This window comes from Bemisia tabaci, chromosome 10 (genome assembly GCF_918797505.1).
Source record: "Bemisia tabaci chromosome 10, PGI_BMITA_v3".
Classification (NCBI taxonomy): domain Eukaryota; kingdom Metazoa; phylum Arthropoda; class Insecta; order Hemiptera; family Aleyrodidae; genus Bemisia; species Bemisia tabaci.
The window spans coordinates 42,368,918-42,385,831 of NC_092802.1; the positions used below are offsets into that span (position 1 = coordinate 42,368,918).

General features: G+C 40.6%; 1 protein-coding gene across 3 annotated transcripts in view; it reads left to right on the forward strand.

Annotated features, from left to right (window-relative positions):
- Positions 1 to 16,914, forward strand: part of bab1 (bric a brac 1) — a 423,053-nt gene that overhangs the window by 370,354 nt on the left and 35,785 nt on the right. For 2 of the 3 annotated variants that reach the window (XM_019043711.2, XM_019043710.2), the window contains one exon: positions 5,795 to 5,858. In XM_019043711.2, coding sequence (XP_018899256.2) covers positions 5,795 to 5,858 — 64 coding nt within the window. Of the gene's footprint in view, positions 1 to 5,794; positions 5,859 to 9,455; positions 13,978 to 16,914 lie in introns of those variants that run through there. The other variant, XM_019043714.2, reaches the window with a different exon arrangement.

The following is a 16,914-nucleotide window of genomic DNA, read 5'->3' on the forward strand; positions in this document are numbered from 1 at the left end:
ACGTTCTACGTTGAGTTATCAGATTTCCGGTTGAATTTGTTTCCAACTTTCGTCGTTTCAAGGGCGTATCGCAATCATAAGAAATTGGTATTAGTTTTCGTTGATTTATTCAGATTTTCCAATAGCTGTCCGATCTTTGGCAAATTTTTGTCAAATTTTCCCTATTTTCGTCCAATTTTTCTCAAAATTCCGTAAGGGTCTGTATGTTAATAACCCTCATAATATTCTTGAACTCTATCCAATTGTGTAAATTTTATCGAGCGAATGCGAATTGTATCACTGAAAAAAAAAGGATCTTAAATTTGCCGCCAAGAAGTATTTTTCCTCTAATCAAGAATTTTTCTGCTTAGTATAACCTACTTTTTTGCTTACCCTAAGCATTATTTTTCTTGTATCAAGAAAAATTCAGCTCAAATCAAGATAAAAAAAATTCTAGGCGGCAAATCAAGAATCATCATGCTTGAGCCAAGCACATTTTTTTCAGCGATGGATATCCTCTTGCGCTTACCTTATTTTACCGCATTTTCGTGATATATCCATCAAATTATCTTTAGATTTTGTCATTTCAGAGCGCGACGATTGGCAACTTATTATTAACAATTAAAATCGGTGGAATCAGGCCAATGAACCAAGGAACAGCAACGACGACAAAAGTTGAAATTTTACCTTTTATTCGCGACTCGTGGCGTCGGAAGTTTATTGTGAAAAATTTCTAAGAATTTTATAGGATTCCATAAAATGCCGTCTCATTTGGACGTATCTTTGCAAATGAAAAGGAGTGCTCTGCAGCGTCTGAAATGAGCCCTTAGATCCACGCTCACCACGTGGCTGCAGTTCCAATCCAGAATTCGCACACAAATCTATTGTTGCTTGTCTAAGAGCACTTATAGAGCTGATTTCGCAGGCATTTTCTGGCAAGGGAAATAATATTAACATAGATTTAAAAGTGAAAAAATGCATCGCCTATCAACGTCATCTGGCGGCGTTTCCCATTAGAACACATATGTATATTCTAGCAGATTAGATCATTTTGTCAGATTGTCTCCTATAATTCTTTTATTTATGAACCAAGGGCATCCTCGTATTCAGTTCACTCAGTAGTTTCCACTCAAACACGAAATTCATCAAATTTCAGACACGCGGAAACTCTCCCCTTGTTTATGTTACGATGCGATATTCTTATTTGTAGCAACTTTTGCATTTGTGTGCACACGTGGCAACCTGGGAAGGTGCCTTAACGGGGCCTTATTTGCATGTACTTCGAGCCGAGCATAGCCAAGACAATGCAGGGGGACAGCTAGGCCAGGGGAAGGGGGAGGGCACCAATTCTAAATAAATACCCGGCCCCGGCCTAATGCCGATATTATACCAAAACAATCAACCGGAAATGAAGGTAAGAAAAACCAAACGCGGCCTCCCGATGTGGAATGTGAAAAACAACGCCCCCCTCCCCCCCGTGTATAAATTATAGAACGTTGCCAAATCTATACTTGTTAAACGCGAATTTCCTGAAAATGCAGCCGTGTTTTTCTTTGAATTTGTGTCGGAATGGAGATGGTGCATGTGTGAGGAATTTGCGATTTGACTATTGATTCTAATGTAAAAGTTCGCGAGAAACACGGTAGTGCCACTGGTTTTCCCTGAAATCAACTCCCAAGCCCTAAAAAGTTGAGGGCGTAATAGAGGGGATATCCCACGCTTTCCTGAGAGTCCACCTCTACATCAAGACAAACTCTCCATGCTAAGATAGGGAGCAAATACATTGACAGGGCTGCCACTTTATTTGGGGACTCTAAAACTGAAAACATGGCAACCCTGCTAATGTATTTGCACCCTATTTTTGCATGAAAAGTTTGTCTTGATGTAAAGGTGGACTCTCAGGATAGCGCGGGATATTCCCTCCATTACTGCCTCAACTTAGCGCGCGTTTTTTGAGCTTGGGAGTTGATTCTAGAGCAAATCAGAGGGATCATCGTGTATCCGGTGTATCTCGTGATTTTTTACATGAAAATCAATAGTCAAATCGCAAATTCCTCACACATGCAATATCTCCATTCTATACCAACGCTGCCCGCTTACGTTTGAAAATTTCAGCATGGGAATATAGATATACATTTTGTCGAAGGTCATAATTTTTGCGGAAGAAATTTGGCAACCTTGAAACGTTCCTATGGCGTTTCTCCGTCGGACGGAGCTATGAGTGTAGTGCTTGCTGTGAGGTTATGAATATCTTAGATGTAGATCATGAAACGTAATGCACGTTATTATCGCCGACCGGATATTGGACGCATCTTACCAACTCCTTTCTTAGGTTAGGTTGGGTTCGGATATGCATCAATAAACTTTCAAATTTTCATCATGATCAATTCTCTTCAGAAAAAAACATCCGTCCGGTTTTTGTAAAGTTTCCTTCAATTCCTTTCCTGACTATTCGATGAATGTTTCCGTTTAGTTATAATTCGAAAATTCATACGATGTTTGTCAAGTTTTCAATTTTTTTTTTAATTTTTTAAAAAAATTCGTTATTTATATTATATAGCACTCCGAGGCTTTTTTCATCAATTTTCGTCTTTCGTCTCAAACTTGCGTCAAACAACCATGGATACCGTGAAATTTTCGACGCATTTACAACAAGTTCTGATCATTTTTTTAAAATGCGTCGTTTCGTAGATGAAAGGACACAGCTCTAAGTCTTTTCCTTCTACCTCCTCTTCTCCTTCTTCATTTTGTTGTGTTCATGCTAAAAGCAACCATTTGCAAATGGTTTGCGTACAAAATCGCGCAACAATAAAGTTACTTTTACCATAAGTACGTCCAATCGACAACACTGTTTTACCTCCATTCAAATCTAAAAAAAGTCTTCATTACTATCTCATTGAACCCCTAAATTTACATGTTTTGCCACAGTTCGTCTTATCGTTCTACCCTCTAAATGAGCCCCTTCTTTATCGATTTTTAAAATATGATCCAGGTCCCCCCCCCCTTTTTTTATCATGATAAAGTTGTGAATACTCTCATTTAATCGACATAAATGTTAGGGTTTTTTTTTCGCAATTCTTTCTGAAGATCTAACCCGCCAATGTTCATAATTTTTGGGGCTTTAGATATACAATAGTCCCTAGATGAGCCTGATCTACATAGAATAATTCAGAGTGATCGAAGCGCTTTTTGATGGTACACTGAAAAAAAGTATGTTAACATGTACTATGAGTCTACTTGATTTTTTGCACAGTGATACTTACTATTTGGTGGAAATAACCAGAATTATAACAGTATTTCCCAAAACTTTGGTGATACTCACCTTAATATGGTAGATACTAGCATAGAATCTGGTGTATATTACCATCCTCGTATGACTGTGTCAGAGAATGGTTTAATCTACCATACATTTTTTTCAGTGAAGGGCCGCGTAGTGGTCAGGGTGCACACCTTCCAGTGATCGATACCAGACGAGGCAGCTGTTTCGATATTTATCGATCATTTTCCAAACGTTCGTTGGGCGGACTCGGGGGACAGGGGATCGGGAAAAGGAAACGAGAGCTGTGACCAGTGCCGTGGGAGGGGGAGGGGGGGGGGGCGCTGGCAATGAGGTTATGAATATATGGCGGAATATGATGGCGGGCGAAACGCTATGTAGGTTATTATTTCTGCCGGGATAATGAGCTTATTTCAGAATTTAAGCGGCGTCGGCGCGGTCACCGGTCAACGGTGGCCCGCTTTGCGATTAATCGATTGACCCAGCGTTAAAACCAATGGAAAAAGATCGATTGTCACGGGTTAGCTTCAGAACCTTCTCTTTATCATGACTTCAAACGGAGATTCATCGATAGCCGGTGATTCCTCTTTTTCCTCTTTCATCCTCTTCTTTCTCTTCCTCTTCTTTTTCTTCCTCGATATCTTCTTTTACCCTTCTTCTTTTTAACCTTTCTCCCGTCTTTTCTCTACCGCCTCTGCTACTGCCTCGTCTCGGTTGTCTCAAGCAGCCCCCGTCGGAGAAACAGGTTAAAACGCCTTCAAAATGATGTGACGCAGCCCGCCTATCTTACGTCTACGATTCCAGGCTCTCCTCGTGTTTCTGTTTCTGCTTTTTGAACGTTTGTTCTCACTTCGCTCTAATCCGTTTCGTTCAAAACGTAGAAATCCTTGGAATGTTTTGGGATTCAGCCCGGAACGAACCATTTCCGGGAATTTTCTTTAGTACAGAGAATTTACAGGTGTCTGAAATTTGATGAATCTCGTGTTTTAGTGGAACTGAGTGAACTGAACACGAGGATACCCTTAATTGGTTCATGAATTGAACAATTCTTGTAGAAGATATGAGAAAATGATCTAATCCGCTAAAATACGTGAAATCAGCCCTTTAATTACTTTCAGATGAAGCAATAAAAAATTTGCATGCGAATTCTCCATTCTTGTTAAAACCGATGATTAATGTTCTTACTACCTCCATATCAGTTTCTTGTTGAAATTGGTGCTCCTGGTTGATCCACTAGATGAACGAAATCGATGAATTTTCTAGAAATTGTGCAGAAATCCCTGCTTTATCCTCACAGATTCTGAGAGTTGGAGAAAAGAGACTATGAGGTATCTTAATTTTGTTCCGGTTAAACGTTGATGTTTTCAACTTATTTACGAAGTATTACCTCTCTTGATACATTTTTTTGTTGAAGCATCCTACAGAAACTATTGTGAAGCTTTAAGTTGATGCCCCGAAGGCGATGGCCAAAGTGCAAAACCACGTATCTCCTTCGCGATATTTCAAAATTTCCGCTCCTATTTTATTTCGTAGAGGAGAAACAAGCCAACTTAAATTGCACGAATTTTTGACAGAATATGCCTCCAACAGAGAAGAAAAGTCAAGGAAGTCTCCAAGAAAGTACGTTGACTAGTTTTCCTTAACAAACATGAAGTATGACAGGAAGTCTCCAACGTTGCCAACGGAGATACGCGGTTTCGCACTTTGGACATCCAGATACTCTTTTTTTTTAAAAACGTTTTTCAAACTAATTCGGGGAATATTGCGAAAAACACGGTGATAATATGTTGGACGTTTTTAATAAGGTGTTTCAGAACGGAGAATTTGCACACAAAAAGTTTATTGCTTCATCTGAGAGTGCCTAATGAGCTGATTTCGCCGTATTTTTCACAATTTTTTTCTCACATGAGAAATTGGAGAAAAATAGATTTAGAAGTGAGAAAATGTGCCGACTCATGACGTCATGTGGCGGCATTTTTCATTTAAACACACGTACTTCTAGCAGATTAGGTTATTTTGTCATATTTTCTGTAATAATTGTCCAATTTTGATGCCAAGGATATCCTCGCGCTCAGTTTTCCTAGTGGTATCATTTTAACGATAAAATCACAAAATTCAAGACATCTGCAAATTCTCTATTTAAGCGTGTAGTGCTCACAGGGTGTCTACAAGTCCGGAATTTCCGGAAAGTCCGGAAATAGCACTGATTTTTTAAGAGCGGTCCGGAAGTACTGAAAAAGTGCGAAAATTCCTCAAGAGAGCTCGGAATTTTACTCATTGTTTTGTCATTTTTGTCAGAATTAGATGAAAAAATTCAAATTTTTGACATTTCGAATTTCATCAAATGAAAGTACTGAAAAAGTACTGAATTTTTCTGCTGAGACGGTACTGAATTTCTTGGGAATGTACCTACTGTAAAAGTACTGATTTTTGGACAGCCTGTTTAAGTGGACACCTGGCTTACAGTATGGTGAAAAGACACGAAAAGAGCATATTATGCTTGAATGTGTCTGACATTTTTTTCTCTTTCTGTTTCAGGCGAAAAAGCTAGAATCGTCTCAAGCTTGGCTCTGCGCCTCCACATCCTCCGGACCAGTGGCAGGTATGTATCAGCCACGCAACCTCCATTCAACTCCGTTTTTTTATTGGTTTTCCCGTTTTGTGTTGGTGTTTGTGTGTCCGTGAGACTAACATCACAGTTTAACGTTTCAATCTGTTTTGGGCTTCGGCTTGGTTTCCTGTCCACTACAGAATCAGGGTAAAAGAACCATTCTCAGGGACGATTCTGTCAAAGGAATTGTTGTTAACCGCCTTTCCAGTTTAAATCCAATCGGTTTGCATTCAAGGAATATCAGTCGACTCAGCATTATTTTCGTCGAAGGAATTTTTTCTAAGTCAAAGAAAATGTATATAATTCTGTCTTCAATGACATTTATATCAAAAACAGAAGAAGGTGAAACTTTTACTCCAAGTTTACTTAAGGTGAAAATAATGTGTCCATTTAAAAGAAGAAAAACAATTAAGCAGGTTCATCAGAGACAATTTTTTTAAGAAGTTTTAATCGACTTCTTCATTTACCTGTGATTTTTCGGGTCAACACCAAATTACGCCTTTGAATGAGCGCACAATTCATTAAATTCATATTTTTTTTCTACCAAAAAAAAAAATAAAATAAAATAAAATAAATAATAAATAAATAAACTGCCTCAGAAGACACTTCCTAACAACATATTGAAGGCCAGTTCAAAGAAAAATATAAAGGCATTCGACGTCTCCTTATCGATCATCAGAGTCGAGACAATTTTCCAATTTTCCAGAGAAAGTTCCTTGAATATGTTGTTTAAAGCTAAGGACGTACTTAAAGGTATTACAAAATCGCAAAGGTGCTTAATCTTAACAAAACTGGTGGATAACTCCCTTTTCTCTGGCGTTTCAAACTCTCCATTCATGTAAATCTCTGCATTTTCCTTTTTAATGACACCCTCAACTTTCCCTGTCATCATAAGCGTGTCTTATTCTTATACTCCTTCAGGAAGATTCACACTCTACATCTGTCGCATTTTAATGCAGGTTTTTAGGGGGAGGGGGGTGTCACCCTTTCCAAGGTGTTGTCTAAAAATGAGTTTGCTCTTACCCCAATCTCTCGGGGTGCGAATCCCGAATCCTGTCCCTTGGACCATCCTTGAATCGCGAGGCAATCCCATGCGATTTATGGAAATAACCATGACTTTGGGCAGTACGACTCATGGTACGTACTGCAAGGTTGCCTACACATAGGTATGAAGGAGTGTTTAGGCCAAACCGCCTGTTCTTCACGACAGAGCACCAAGACGTTTTTCACTTCGAGCGCTTCGTCTAACTGAATGAGCTCTGGAAAAGTCATCAAGGAGGGTTTATTAAATATTTTCAATGAAATTTGGCAATTCTGGTTTGCCTTGATTTGAATGTATGCAAAAGAATCGATTCTTGGTGAGGCAACTTGCCTCGCCGAATATCGATATTTTCAATGGATTTGAAGCGGGCGAAAACAGAAGAGCCAACTTGCAAAATCGCCGCTGCTCTGACGTTAGGGCGTGTTTCGATTTCCAAGTGAGTCTTGTCCTCCATACGGACGTATTTATTCTAAAAGGAACTATGTGCTTAGGCTTTGCGAGGAACATAGTTACTTTTAGCATAAATACGTCCATATATCGACGGTGAAATTACCAAACCACGTATCTCGTTTGCGGTGTTTAAAAATCTACGCTCACATTTTATTTTTTTGAAATAGACCAAATCAATATCATTCCTTGAAATTTTCACGGAATTTTCTCCGCACAAAGAGGAAAAATCACAGAAATTTTCAAGACTGGATGTTAAGTAGTTTTTCATTTAAAAAATAAAGTATGATAGGAAGTCTGCGACGTCGCAAACCGAGATACGTGGTTTGGTAGTTTCACCATCGATATGTATATAAACCCACGCTTTCCGGGGCCCGTGTGGAAATGCAGATACGCCGCACAGTGGATCGAGTCAATTAGAGAGGTCTCACATGAACCTTTTTACTAAAATTTCAAATTTTGATGTTTATTTCGTCACATTTTAAATTTTAAGGGGTGCCTCCAGCAGCAAATTGCACGAAAAAGTCAGTGGGACCACTTTTAGGACCTCAAAGATTTGTATAAACGGAGTTATAAGCGTTTAAAGTTTCAAAATTTTGTCCGACCTCTCCTATCGACTCGATCCACTGTGCGCGCGCCGTTACGTCAGAGGAGCGACGATTTTTATCAGATTGGGCAGAGTAATCAGCACTTTCCTCCGTTAACCCTCTGTAAAAAGTCCATATTTCATCAACCATGTTAACGCTTCTAATTCATTTTCTAGCTGCTCTGCACTTGCAATCGGACCATATTTTTCAATAAGGAACTACTAATTAGGGGGTTGTTTGTAGGTGAGCGTAACCGCCAAATTTTCAGAAACAGAGTTTTTGACGAAATACCATTCTCATATAATGAATTCATCTTACATTCGAGCGATGTCACTAAAGTTGCTTTCTGAACGTCTTTTTTAACATTTGAATATCTGCTTTGGTGGGGAAAGGGTGCGATCTCCAAGCCACTTTTCCCGGCGCAGGGTGCACCTCGCACCGTAATGACGAAAACCACGAGTAAGCGCACAAATTATGATTTTTAATATTTTCACCAAATAGGCATGCTGCTCGACCGCCATAACACCGCTGATAACGGCATAACTAGAGTCCCTTTATACTGAGAGTTAAGACAATGTGAATCCATTTCTGATTGGTTACCGTATTTTAGGCCTCAACAGTGTCACAAACGGGAATAAAGATTACATTTTCACCAATTGCAAAGGTTATAAACTGGAATGTACCGGGGAGTTACAGGTTCGGCAAGGAACAAACGGAATGAGAGAAGGAACGGAGAAAAGAATTTGAGAATGGGCCGATCTAAGATTACGAAAAATTTTCAATTTGTGTAATCTTTATTCCCGTCTGTTACTCCATGAGGGGGGTTGTCTTAACTATCAGTATAAAGGGACTCTAGGCATGACATAGCGGTTCTATGGGAAAAGGGCATATCCTCCAAAGTTTTGAAATGTCTTTATTCCTTGTCCAATTACTTCGCGGAGCAGATGCCATGTGCAACATCGCTTGATTTTTACGAAGAGAACTTTGTAGAATTTTTGAAAAATCAAGTATTTACATGTTTTTCGAATCTTGATTTTGACGGTTACGCCCTCCTTCAAATGCGCCGTCCAATTCTGGCTCATCCATCAGAGCACCCACCCGCGCAAGGAAACTAACGCACTAGTCTACCGTGCTAAGGAACAACGCCGTATGAACATTCGAGAAGTTTCCAAATTTCCTTCACTGAAATGTTTATTTTTAAGGAAATCTAAGAACATTTTCCCCTGAAATTTTCAGAGCTTTTGGTGAAATTGAGAACTTTTACATAAGAATCAACAGTCCAATCGCAAATTCCTCACACATGCAACATCTCCATTTTCCGAGTAAATTTGGTTTTCATCGGAGGAAACTTGGCAACGTCTGAAGGCTCATACGGCGACGTCTTAAGACGACAGTGCTCTAGCGCGTTACGTAATTTACGAACGGCTCTTCTGGAAACGGAGCCGAAAGTAGTGGTTACTAATTGGAAAATGTGATGCGTTAAATGTGACTCACTCCTAACCCAATTTATAGATGCCGACACCCCGCTAGCCCTGACGAAGGACGACTCGACGGCGGTGGAATCAGCACTGGACCTGGCCTGCTCCCCGCCGCTGGGCTCCTCCCCCGGGGGCTCCGGGGGCCCCGCCCTCAAGCTCAAGGCCCCGACCTGGTCCCAGGGACAGCTCCAGGAGGCCATCCAGGCCGTCGTCACCCAGCAACTCCGCTTCACCACGGCCGCCGCCCGCTACGGCATCCCCAAAGGGACCCTCTACGACAACATCCTCGGCAAGACGAAGAGGATGATGATCCTCGAGAAACTCGCCCTCACCCCGGAGGAAGAAGTGCACATCCTGGAATTCTGCTGCGAGATCTCCCTGTCGCCCTACAACCGGAGGACCCGCAAGTCCCTCGCCGAAGTCCTGGCTTTCGTCACGGAGCTCCGTCGCCGGAGGGACCCCTCTTTCGCTTTCGAGGGTCTGTCCGGGTTCCGTTGGTGGTGGGCCTTCTGCAAGAAGCACTGTATCGTGTCCCTGTATTTCGACTCGCGGTGTCCTCCAGGCTCGCAGGGGTCGCCGGGCCCCTCGGAGATCGACGAAAACAACGCCGAGGGCCTCTTGGGGCCCACCGCCGGAGGGGGCCCGCCCAGGAAGCTCTACTTCGATTTGGAGCCCCTCGCCATCAACTACTCGACCAAGAAGAAGAGAGAGGATAGAGTCGTCTTCGCCGACTCGCAGATCGAGACCAAGGCCAATTCCGAGATGTACGCCGCCGGGTATTTTAAGTTGGACTGAAGCTTTCAACGTCCCAACAGCTTTCGCAATACGGTAGAGCCTCGATCATCCGCGATTATTGGGACCGGAGATACTGCGGATAATCCGAATCTACTCAAGACGGCCGGAAAAAGTCATCGGTAAGACTGTATTTTAAAGGAATCATTAAAGACACTTACCATGCGTTAGAAAAGAATATAATTATTAACTAAGAATCAATAAACGGTACCTGTTAAACAAATTAAACTTCATTTCTTGACGAATTTCTTGGTGGAAAACTGAGCCATGGATTTGAGCCGTTTTCGGCTGCCGTTGGTGAGGAGAGGAATGACCCCGAATTTCTCCGTTCGGTCCCGATCGCTTTCAAAAGAAATAGAAAAATTTTAAAAAAAAGTCCGCTCCACAGACCGCGGATAATCCGAATCGCGGATAACCGAGGCGCGGATAATCGAGACTCTACTGTAGTTCCAACTTCCACTCAAGTTTCAAAGTATACACGTTTTGGAAAAGTTTCATGGTGCACACAGGTCTTCTGGAAGGTTCAAGGTGCAAACAAATTTCCTGAAAGTTTCCCAGTGCGCTGCAGTGGCGATTCTTGAAACTTGGCAACATTGTTTTTCCTCCATTTAAGTGTAAACAATCGATTTTTGGTGAGGCAGCTTGTATCATCGTAATCGATATTTTTAATGGATTTAAATGGAGGGAAAACAGTCTTGCCACCTTGTGAAATCGCCACTGGTGCCTTCAAGTTTTCCAGAAGTCTCAATGCTCAAATTAGTTCTCTGAAATTTTCAAGGTTTGTCGAAATGTTTTTAGGTGCACTTATGATCTGGAAATGTTACCAAGCGCACACAAATTTTCTGAAAGTTCTAAGGTGCACTCGGGCTTTTGATAGTTTCGAGGTACAAACCAATTCTCTGAAATTTTTATGGTGCGTTCAAGTTTTCTGGACATTTCAAGGTGCACAATAGTTTCCCGAAATTTTCAAGGCCCACTTAATTGTTGCATGATGCACACAAGTTTCTGGTGGTAATTTCAAGGTGTACGGGGTTGTTATCTAAGTTTCAAGAAGAAATAAGTGTTTTTTTAATGTTCGGAAGTGCCCGAAGGTGTACTGATTTACTCGAGTTCCCCCTCGAGTTAACATTTAAAGGTTCGCACAAATGCATCTAGGTGCCTAATTTTTTTTAACAAGTTTCAATTAGGTGTTCAAAATGTTCCTAAAAATGTTAAGATGCTCTAGAATTGTTTGATTATTTCGAGATGCAACTGCTGTTTTCACCTTTGATCTCCACTAGCATTATCTTGGAACTCCGAATTCTGATCTCCTTCAATATAAGGGGTAAAGGGACGGAAATAGTGTGCAAAATTTGACGAATTTGGTGTTGTACGCAATGTTTTAGTTTGTGCAAGAAAAATATAGGTAAAGAAAAAAAAGAAAAAGAAATGTAACTACAAAAATTATCCTTCCCGTTTACGCTTTTAGAAATAATACGGTGAGTTAGGCGGAGCTGTACCCGAGTGCTTATAGATTTAGTTTTTGTTCCTTTTTTCCATTTTAATTTAGAGTCATACGTTTTCTGTGATGAGTTGAAAAACATCCCAGTTTTGTGTAAGCGAAGATATTGTAACTTTTTACGTTCGAATCTGAAAATACTCATCCGTTGTCCATTTTAACTCGGTGATTTCTTTTTAATCGTAAAGGAGAATAATTAGATTTAAATTTTCAACCTACCAGAACTGAATATCGTGTTTTAAATAAAAAAAATATATGTACTTCAAGCAATATCAAATAAATGAAGGAATCGATCTTCTAAATCTTGTTTCCTTTAATATCAGCACTGTAGTGTAGATATGCAGCATTGACAATTTTTTGAAAAATGATGCGCTCCTGAATGATATAACGGCAGGATTAAATCAGATATCATTCATCTGAAAATGTGTGCGTTTACTTTTTTTTACCAGAATAAATCGTAGGAAACATGTGAACGAAATCAATTAAATTAAACGCTTTAATATTAATGTATTTTAATACTTACAGAAGTACCTACCATTTCACTTGAAGTTGCTCACCCATAGACTGTATATTATAGTTTTATTACCAATTTACTATACTGAGAGGCGAGGAGAAAAGTATTATAGTAAGTACCTCCTTCTTGAAAAAATATGCCTTGCGTTGTATCAATCGCTCACCGTTCCTTGTTTTGTTTACGTGTTAGTTTTAAGTGTATGTATGTAGTTTCCAATTAGTATTTAATTAATGATGACTGCATTTCTTGTCTCTCTTAATCATGTTCTTAAAATTCTATAAGTTGCGTTGTAAATGATGTAACTATAGTATGTCCAGAGTCTGTGATTTTTCTCATTCTACAATCCAGTGCTATTTCTTCATCTCGAAAAGTTTTAAATTTTCAAAAATTTCAAATAATTCAGTTGCTCTAAACTTTTTGGCACCTTCCGATATTTAGATTCGAAACTTTCTAAATTTCGATGTTCGAAAATGTTAAAAGTTCCGATTCTTTATTTTCTTCAGTTTAACATTATAATGCTGTTATAACACATCTCGGAAAGTATTTAAAAGTCCGTAAAAATTCCACAAAATTTAGGTAATCTAAAAAAATTTTAAACCTTCGACTTTTTGATTCTTCGATTTCAAAATTTCTAAGTTTTGATGTCGGCAAATTTAAAAATTGTGTCGTAATATTTTGATCTTTCGTTGTTTTGAACATTTTAAATTGTCTTGTTCAGAATGTGATGTTGAAGAATGAATTTTTTCTATTTTGACAAATTAAGTTTCATTTCTGGAATGCTCCGAGAATTTCGAACTTTTCGTATTTTGTAATTTTTGAGACTTTGAAATTTCAATGTAATGTTGTCAACTTCTAAGATTGACGGAAATGTGATGTTTGAAAGTCGAGAATTTGTACAACTTTCCGAAACGCATAATGTCCTGGATCGTTAAACTTAGGATGTACGAATTTCAATTTGAATGTTTCTCTTGAACGAGCCGCTGAATTTTCATGGAAGCACTCTCCTCAACTCTTATCCCAGACTACTCAGCGTTTCCCCTTCATTTGATTTATCAATTATCAATCCATCAATATATCAATTTATCAATTAATATCCAATTTATCCGTAGGTGATTTAAAAACTGTGGGAACTTTCACTAATTCGTTGCGTGACAATACAATAACCCCTAGACAAAAAGTGGCGGAGCGTGAACAGAAACTTTGGGGGAAGGGGTCTAAAATTGGGGAATACGAGAGGGGGGGGGGTTGCTACGAGGAGATCTTCCGTAGGTAATTTTTTTAAAAATGAAATACCGATGGAGAACGCAATTTTTGCTTGTTTTCATGGTACCATATCTTATTTTTTAGGGGGAAAATCTCTAGATGAGGGGGAGGGGTCGCCATAAAGCTGCCGCTACTGACGACGAACTTTTACATTGTAATCGACGAAGCCAAGTGGTGGAACGATCTGAGCAAGATGGAAACCATGTAGCGTTCTTAGTTACCCGTACAAATTTTAGCCAGAGATATTTATCTTATTTGCCAGTCCTATCGGGGGAATTAATATACCTTTTTTACTCGACAAATCTTACTATCTTGTTTAAATATTTGCTCATGATGCGGAGGAGTGAGTATCGATCGGATTTTGGTTGTTGGAGCCGGCTCCGTCGCCATCTTCGTCACCCGGGAAACAGTGGCCATGCGATATATCGATTGATCTGCCGTTTAAATCTATGGAGAAGGATCGATGAACAGGGTGTTCGCAACGAACACCTTAATATTCGATCTTTTACTGTAGCTTCAAATGGGGAAATATCGATAATGATCGACCATTCACGCCTCGCCACTGCCGGGAAATGCATGGCGGAACTCTTTACATCCGACGTTGGTCGGGCTTAGAGTCCCTTTATACTGAGAGTCAAGACAATCTGAATCCATTTCTGATTGGTTCCCGTATTTTAGGCCTCCACAATGTCACAAACGGGAATAAAGATTACATTTTCACCAATTGCAAAGATTATAATCTGTAATGGACCGAGGAATTTCGGGTTCGACAAGGAACAAACGGAATGAAAGAAGGAACGGAGAAAGGAATTTAAGAATGAGCCGATCAAAGATTACGAAAACGTTCAATTTGTGTAATCTTTATTCCCGTTTGTGACATCCATGAGCCGAATTGTCTTGACTCTCAGTATAAAGGGACTCTAGTCGGGCTGAGAATCTGTGACCTTCGACGTGAACAGGGCCGGAACAGCGCTTAGGGGCTCGGAGTGCTGGCGAGTTGAAGGGCCCGCACATCGCGGGTTGTACATTTTGTAAATTGAAGGCGGTTCAAGTTTTCAGAAAAACGAAGGGTCTCAGCAGAGCAAAAAATACTGATTTAGAAGCCTCGGAGCCCCTGTGGAAAGAGTTGTAGTTTTTGAGGGGTCGCACAAATTAATTATCATTCCTGAAGTTAATCAAAATTCCAGTCTCAAGTCCTTCATTGCACTGATTTACGGACACAGGGCACCACAAATTCTAGTCTCACCCCTTATCGAATTATCCTCCTCCAAAAAGAAACTAATTTCGTATTCCGGGCTGTAAGGGCCCCCGAAAGATGTAACCGATCCTTTCGCCGGTCGCAGGTTTCCAGAAGGTCATCGAGATCACTAACTTCTAATCTTTAAGGGCCCCATAACATCTGAAATCCCAATTTCGGACCCGACCCTCCGTCAGACCGATAGTGAAAAATGTCTTCAATGTGAGATAAAATTATAGCAAAGGGATAATTTTATCTTAAGAGTTCTTTGACCGATACACCTCCCTCCTCCTCCATGAAATTCTCTCAGAAATTGGCAGTATCAAGTTTAAATCTTTTATCCCGAGAGATTCAACAACATTGGGAGACACGTACAGTGCTCTCCCGTAGCACAACGGCCGCTGTTAAGCGTTCTTGCGGGGATTTACTCGCCCAGGATTAAGGGATCCCGGAAAGTTCGCCTTAGTTTCCAGGGGATCGCCCACCATCGATCCATCGCGTTTCGAGTCTCGCTTCAATAACTGAACATAGACCCAAAGCTGGCCTAGTTAGCGATGACAATTTTTTAGCCTAAAAAAACTTGAGGAAGTGTACCATAACTGAAGAAAACCAGTGGTGTAGCCAGGGAAGGAGAGTATCTAGAGGGTCAACGGGCTTATCATTGACATTGATAGTCAAAGCGATACTCAAAGGAGACAAAGAAAAAATGGAGCGATCTTATTGGTGGGAACGGGTCGTTGTTATAGACTAAGGGGGAATGGTAGACTACCTACATGGTTTCTCGTGGGTTGCCGTTAGTTTGTCTATTACTTACCTCCTTTGTCCAGTGCAACCACCCGCTTCTACGAATAGGATCGCTCAAATTTTCTTTTGTCTTCTTTATCTATAGATTTCAATAACCAGCCGCCGCGCCGCCACGCCCCCCCCCCCCCCCTTGTGACTTTTCGTGATTTTCAGGAATTTTTAATCCCTCGGACCTGTGCCCGGTCACATATTGGTGTTCAAAATCGAAAAATGCCTAACTTCAATTTTGACGCTGCAAATCTTTACTCACGTGTCCCTTTTTTTAAAAAGAACAACGAATGTAGTTTCTTTGGACTTGCTCTGCCCCTCGATTAGGTATCCATTCCATCCTCCGAAAACTTCGAGGAGATACTTTTCTTGGTTGCGATCGAAAAAAAAAAATACAAATACTCGCGGATTTCGAAACGCTGCAACGGAGCCACGCATTTTTCGATAATATATCGAAGACGGTATTGACGTATCGAACCACGTCGACCGCAATTAGGGAACGTTATGAGGAGCCGGGTGATTATCATAGGAGCGAACGTGCTAGGAGCTCCCCACTCCTCTGCAGACGGGACTAATTCTGGCTGGGGGAGGGGGAGTGCAGGGGGCTGGTATTCTAATGTGCGCGCGAGTGGGTATTGCTTCGTCATTATCACTGCCCGCGCGCGCGTGTACGTGTGCATGTGTGTGTACGGTGTACGCGCAGGATAAAGCGAACAATCCGAAACTGGTATCGCTCGCAATTATGTCTACAAATTTAGAATCCATTATCATATTCCAATCTTGATCGCGTTTCGCTGGTCGAATCCGATACTGCATGTGCTTCCCCCCCGGACGGTGTACCTTGCAACTGCGTTGTCGCTGTGCACCATCGCACTGGTCTCGCCAAGAACGTTTCATGTGAACTGCAATACGTAAAAACTTGTCTGCATGTGGAAACTAATGGTGCATACGTTGTTTTTAAACAGAGACAGAAATAGTAGTTCTTAATCGCAAAACGTAGGCCATTTCTTATTGTCTTATCCCAAATTCAGGGTTGCCACAGTCAGAGAATACCGGGAAAACCGGGAAATGTCAGGGAGAATGACGATAATGTCAGGGAATATTTGTTAAATCCCCTTCATTTGCTTTCTAGAATATGGGTTTGAGATTTTGAACAAGCAATTTTGCCTGAAAACGATTTTCAATTATGCCGTCTTAGCCATCCGTTGCATCTTCAATTGTCAGGGAATTCCACCAAAATGTGTCAGGGAAATCAGTGAAACGTCAGGGAATTTCATTTTTTAAATTCTGTGGCAACCCTGTATTACGTAAAAACTTGTCTGCATGGAACTTTTGCTAACAAAAAGTTTGAATGTAGTAACATTCTGTATTTTTGGACTTTAGGGACCAGAAGATGC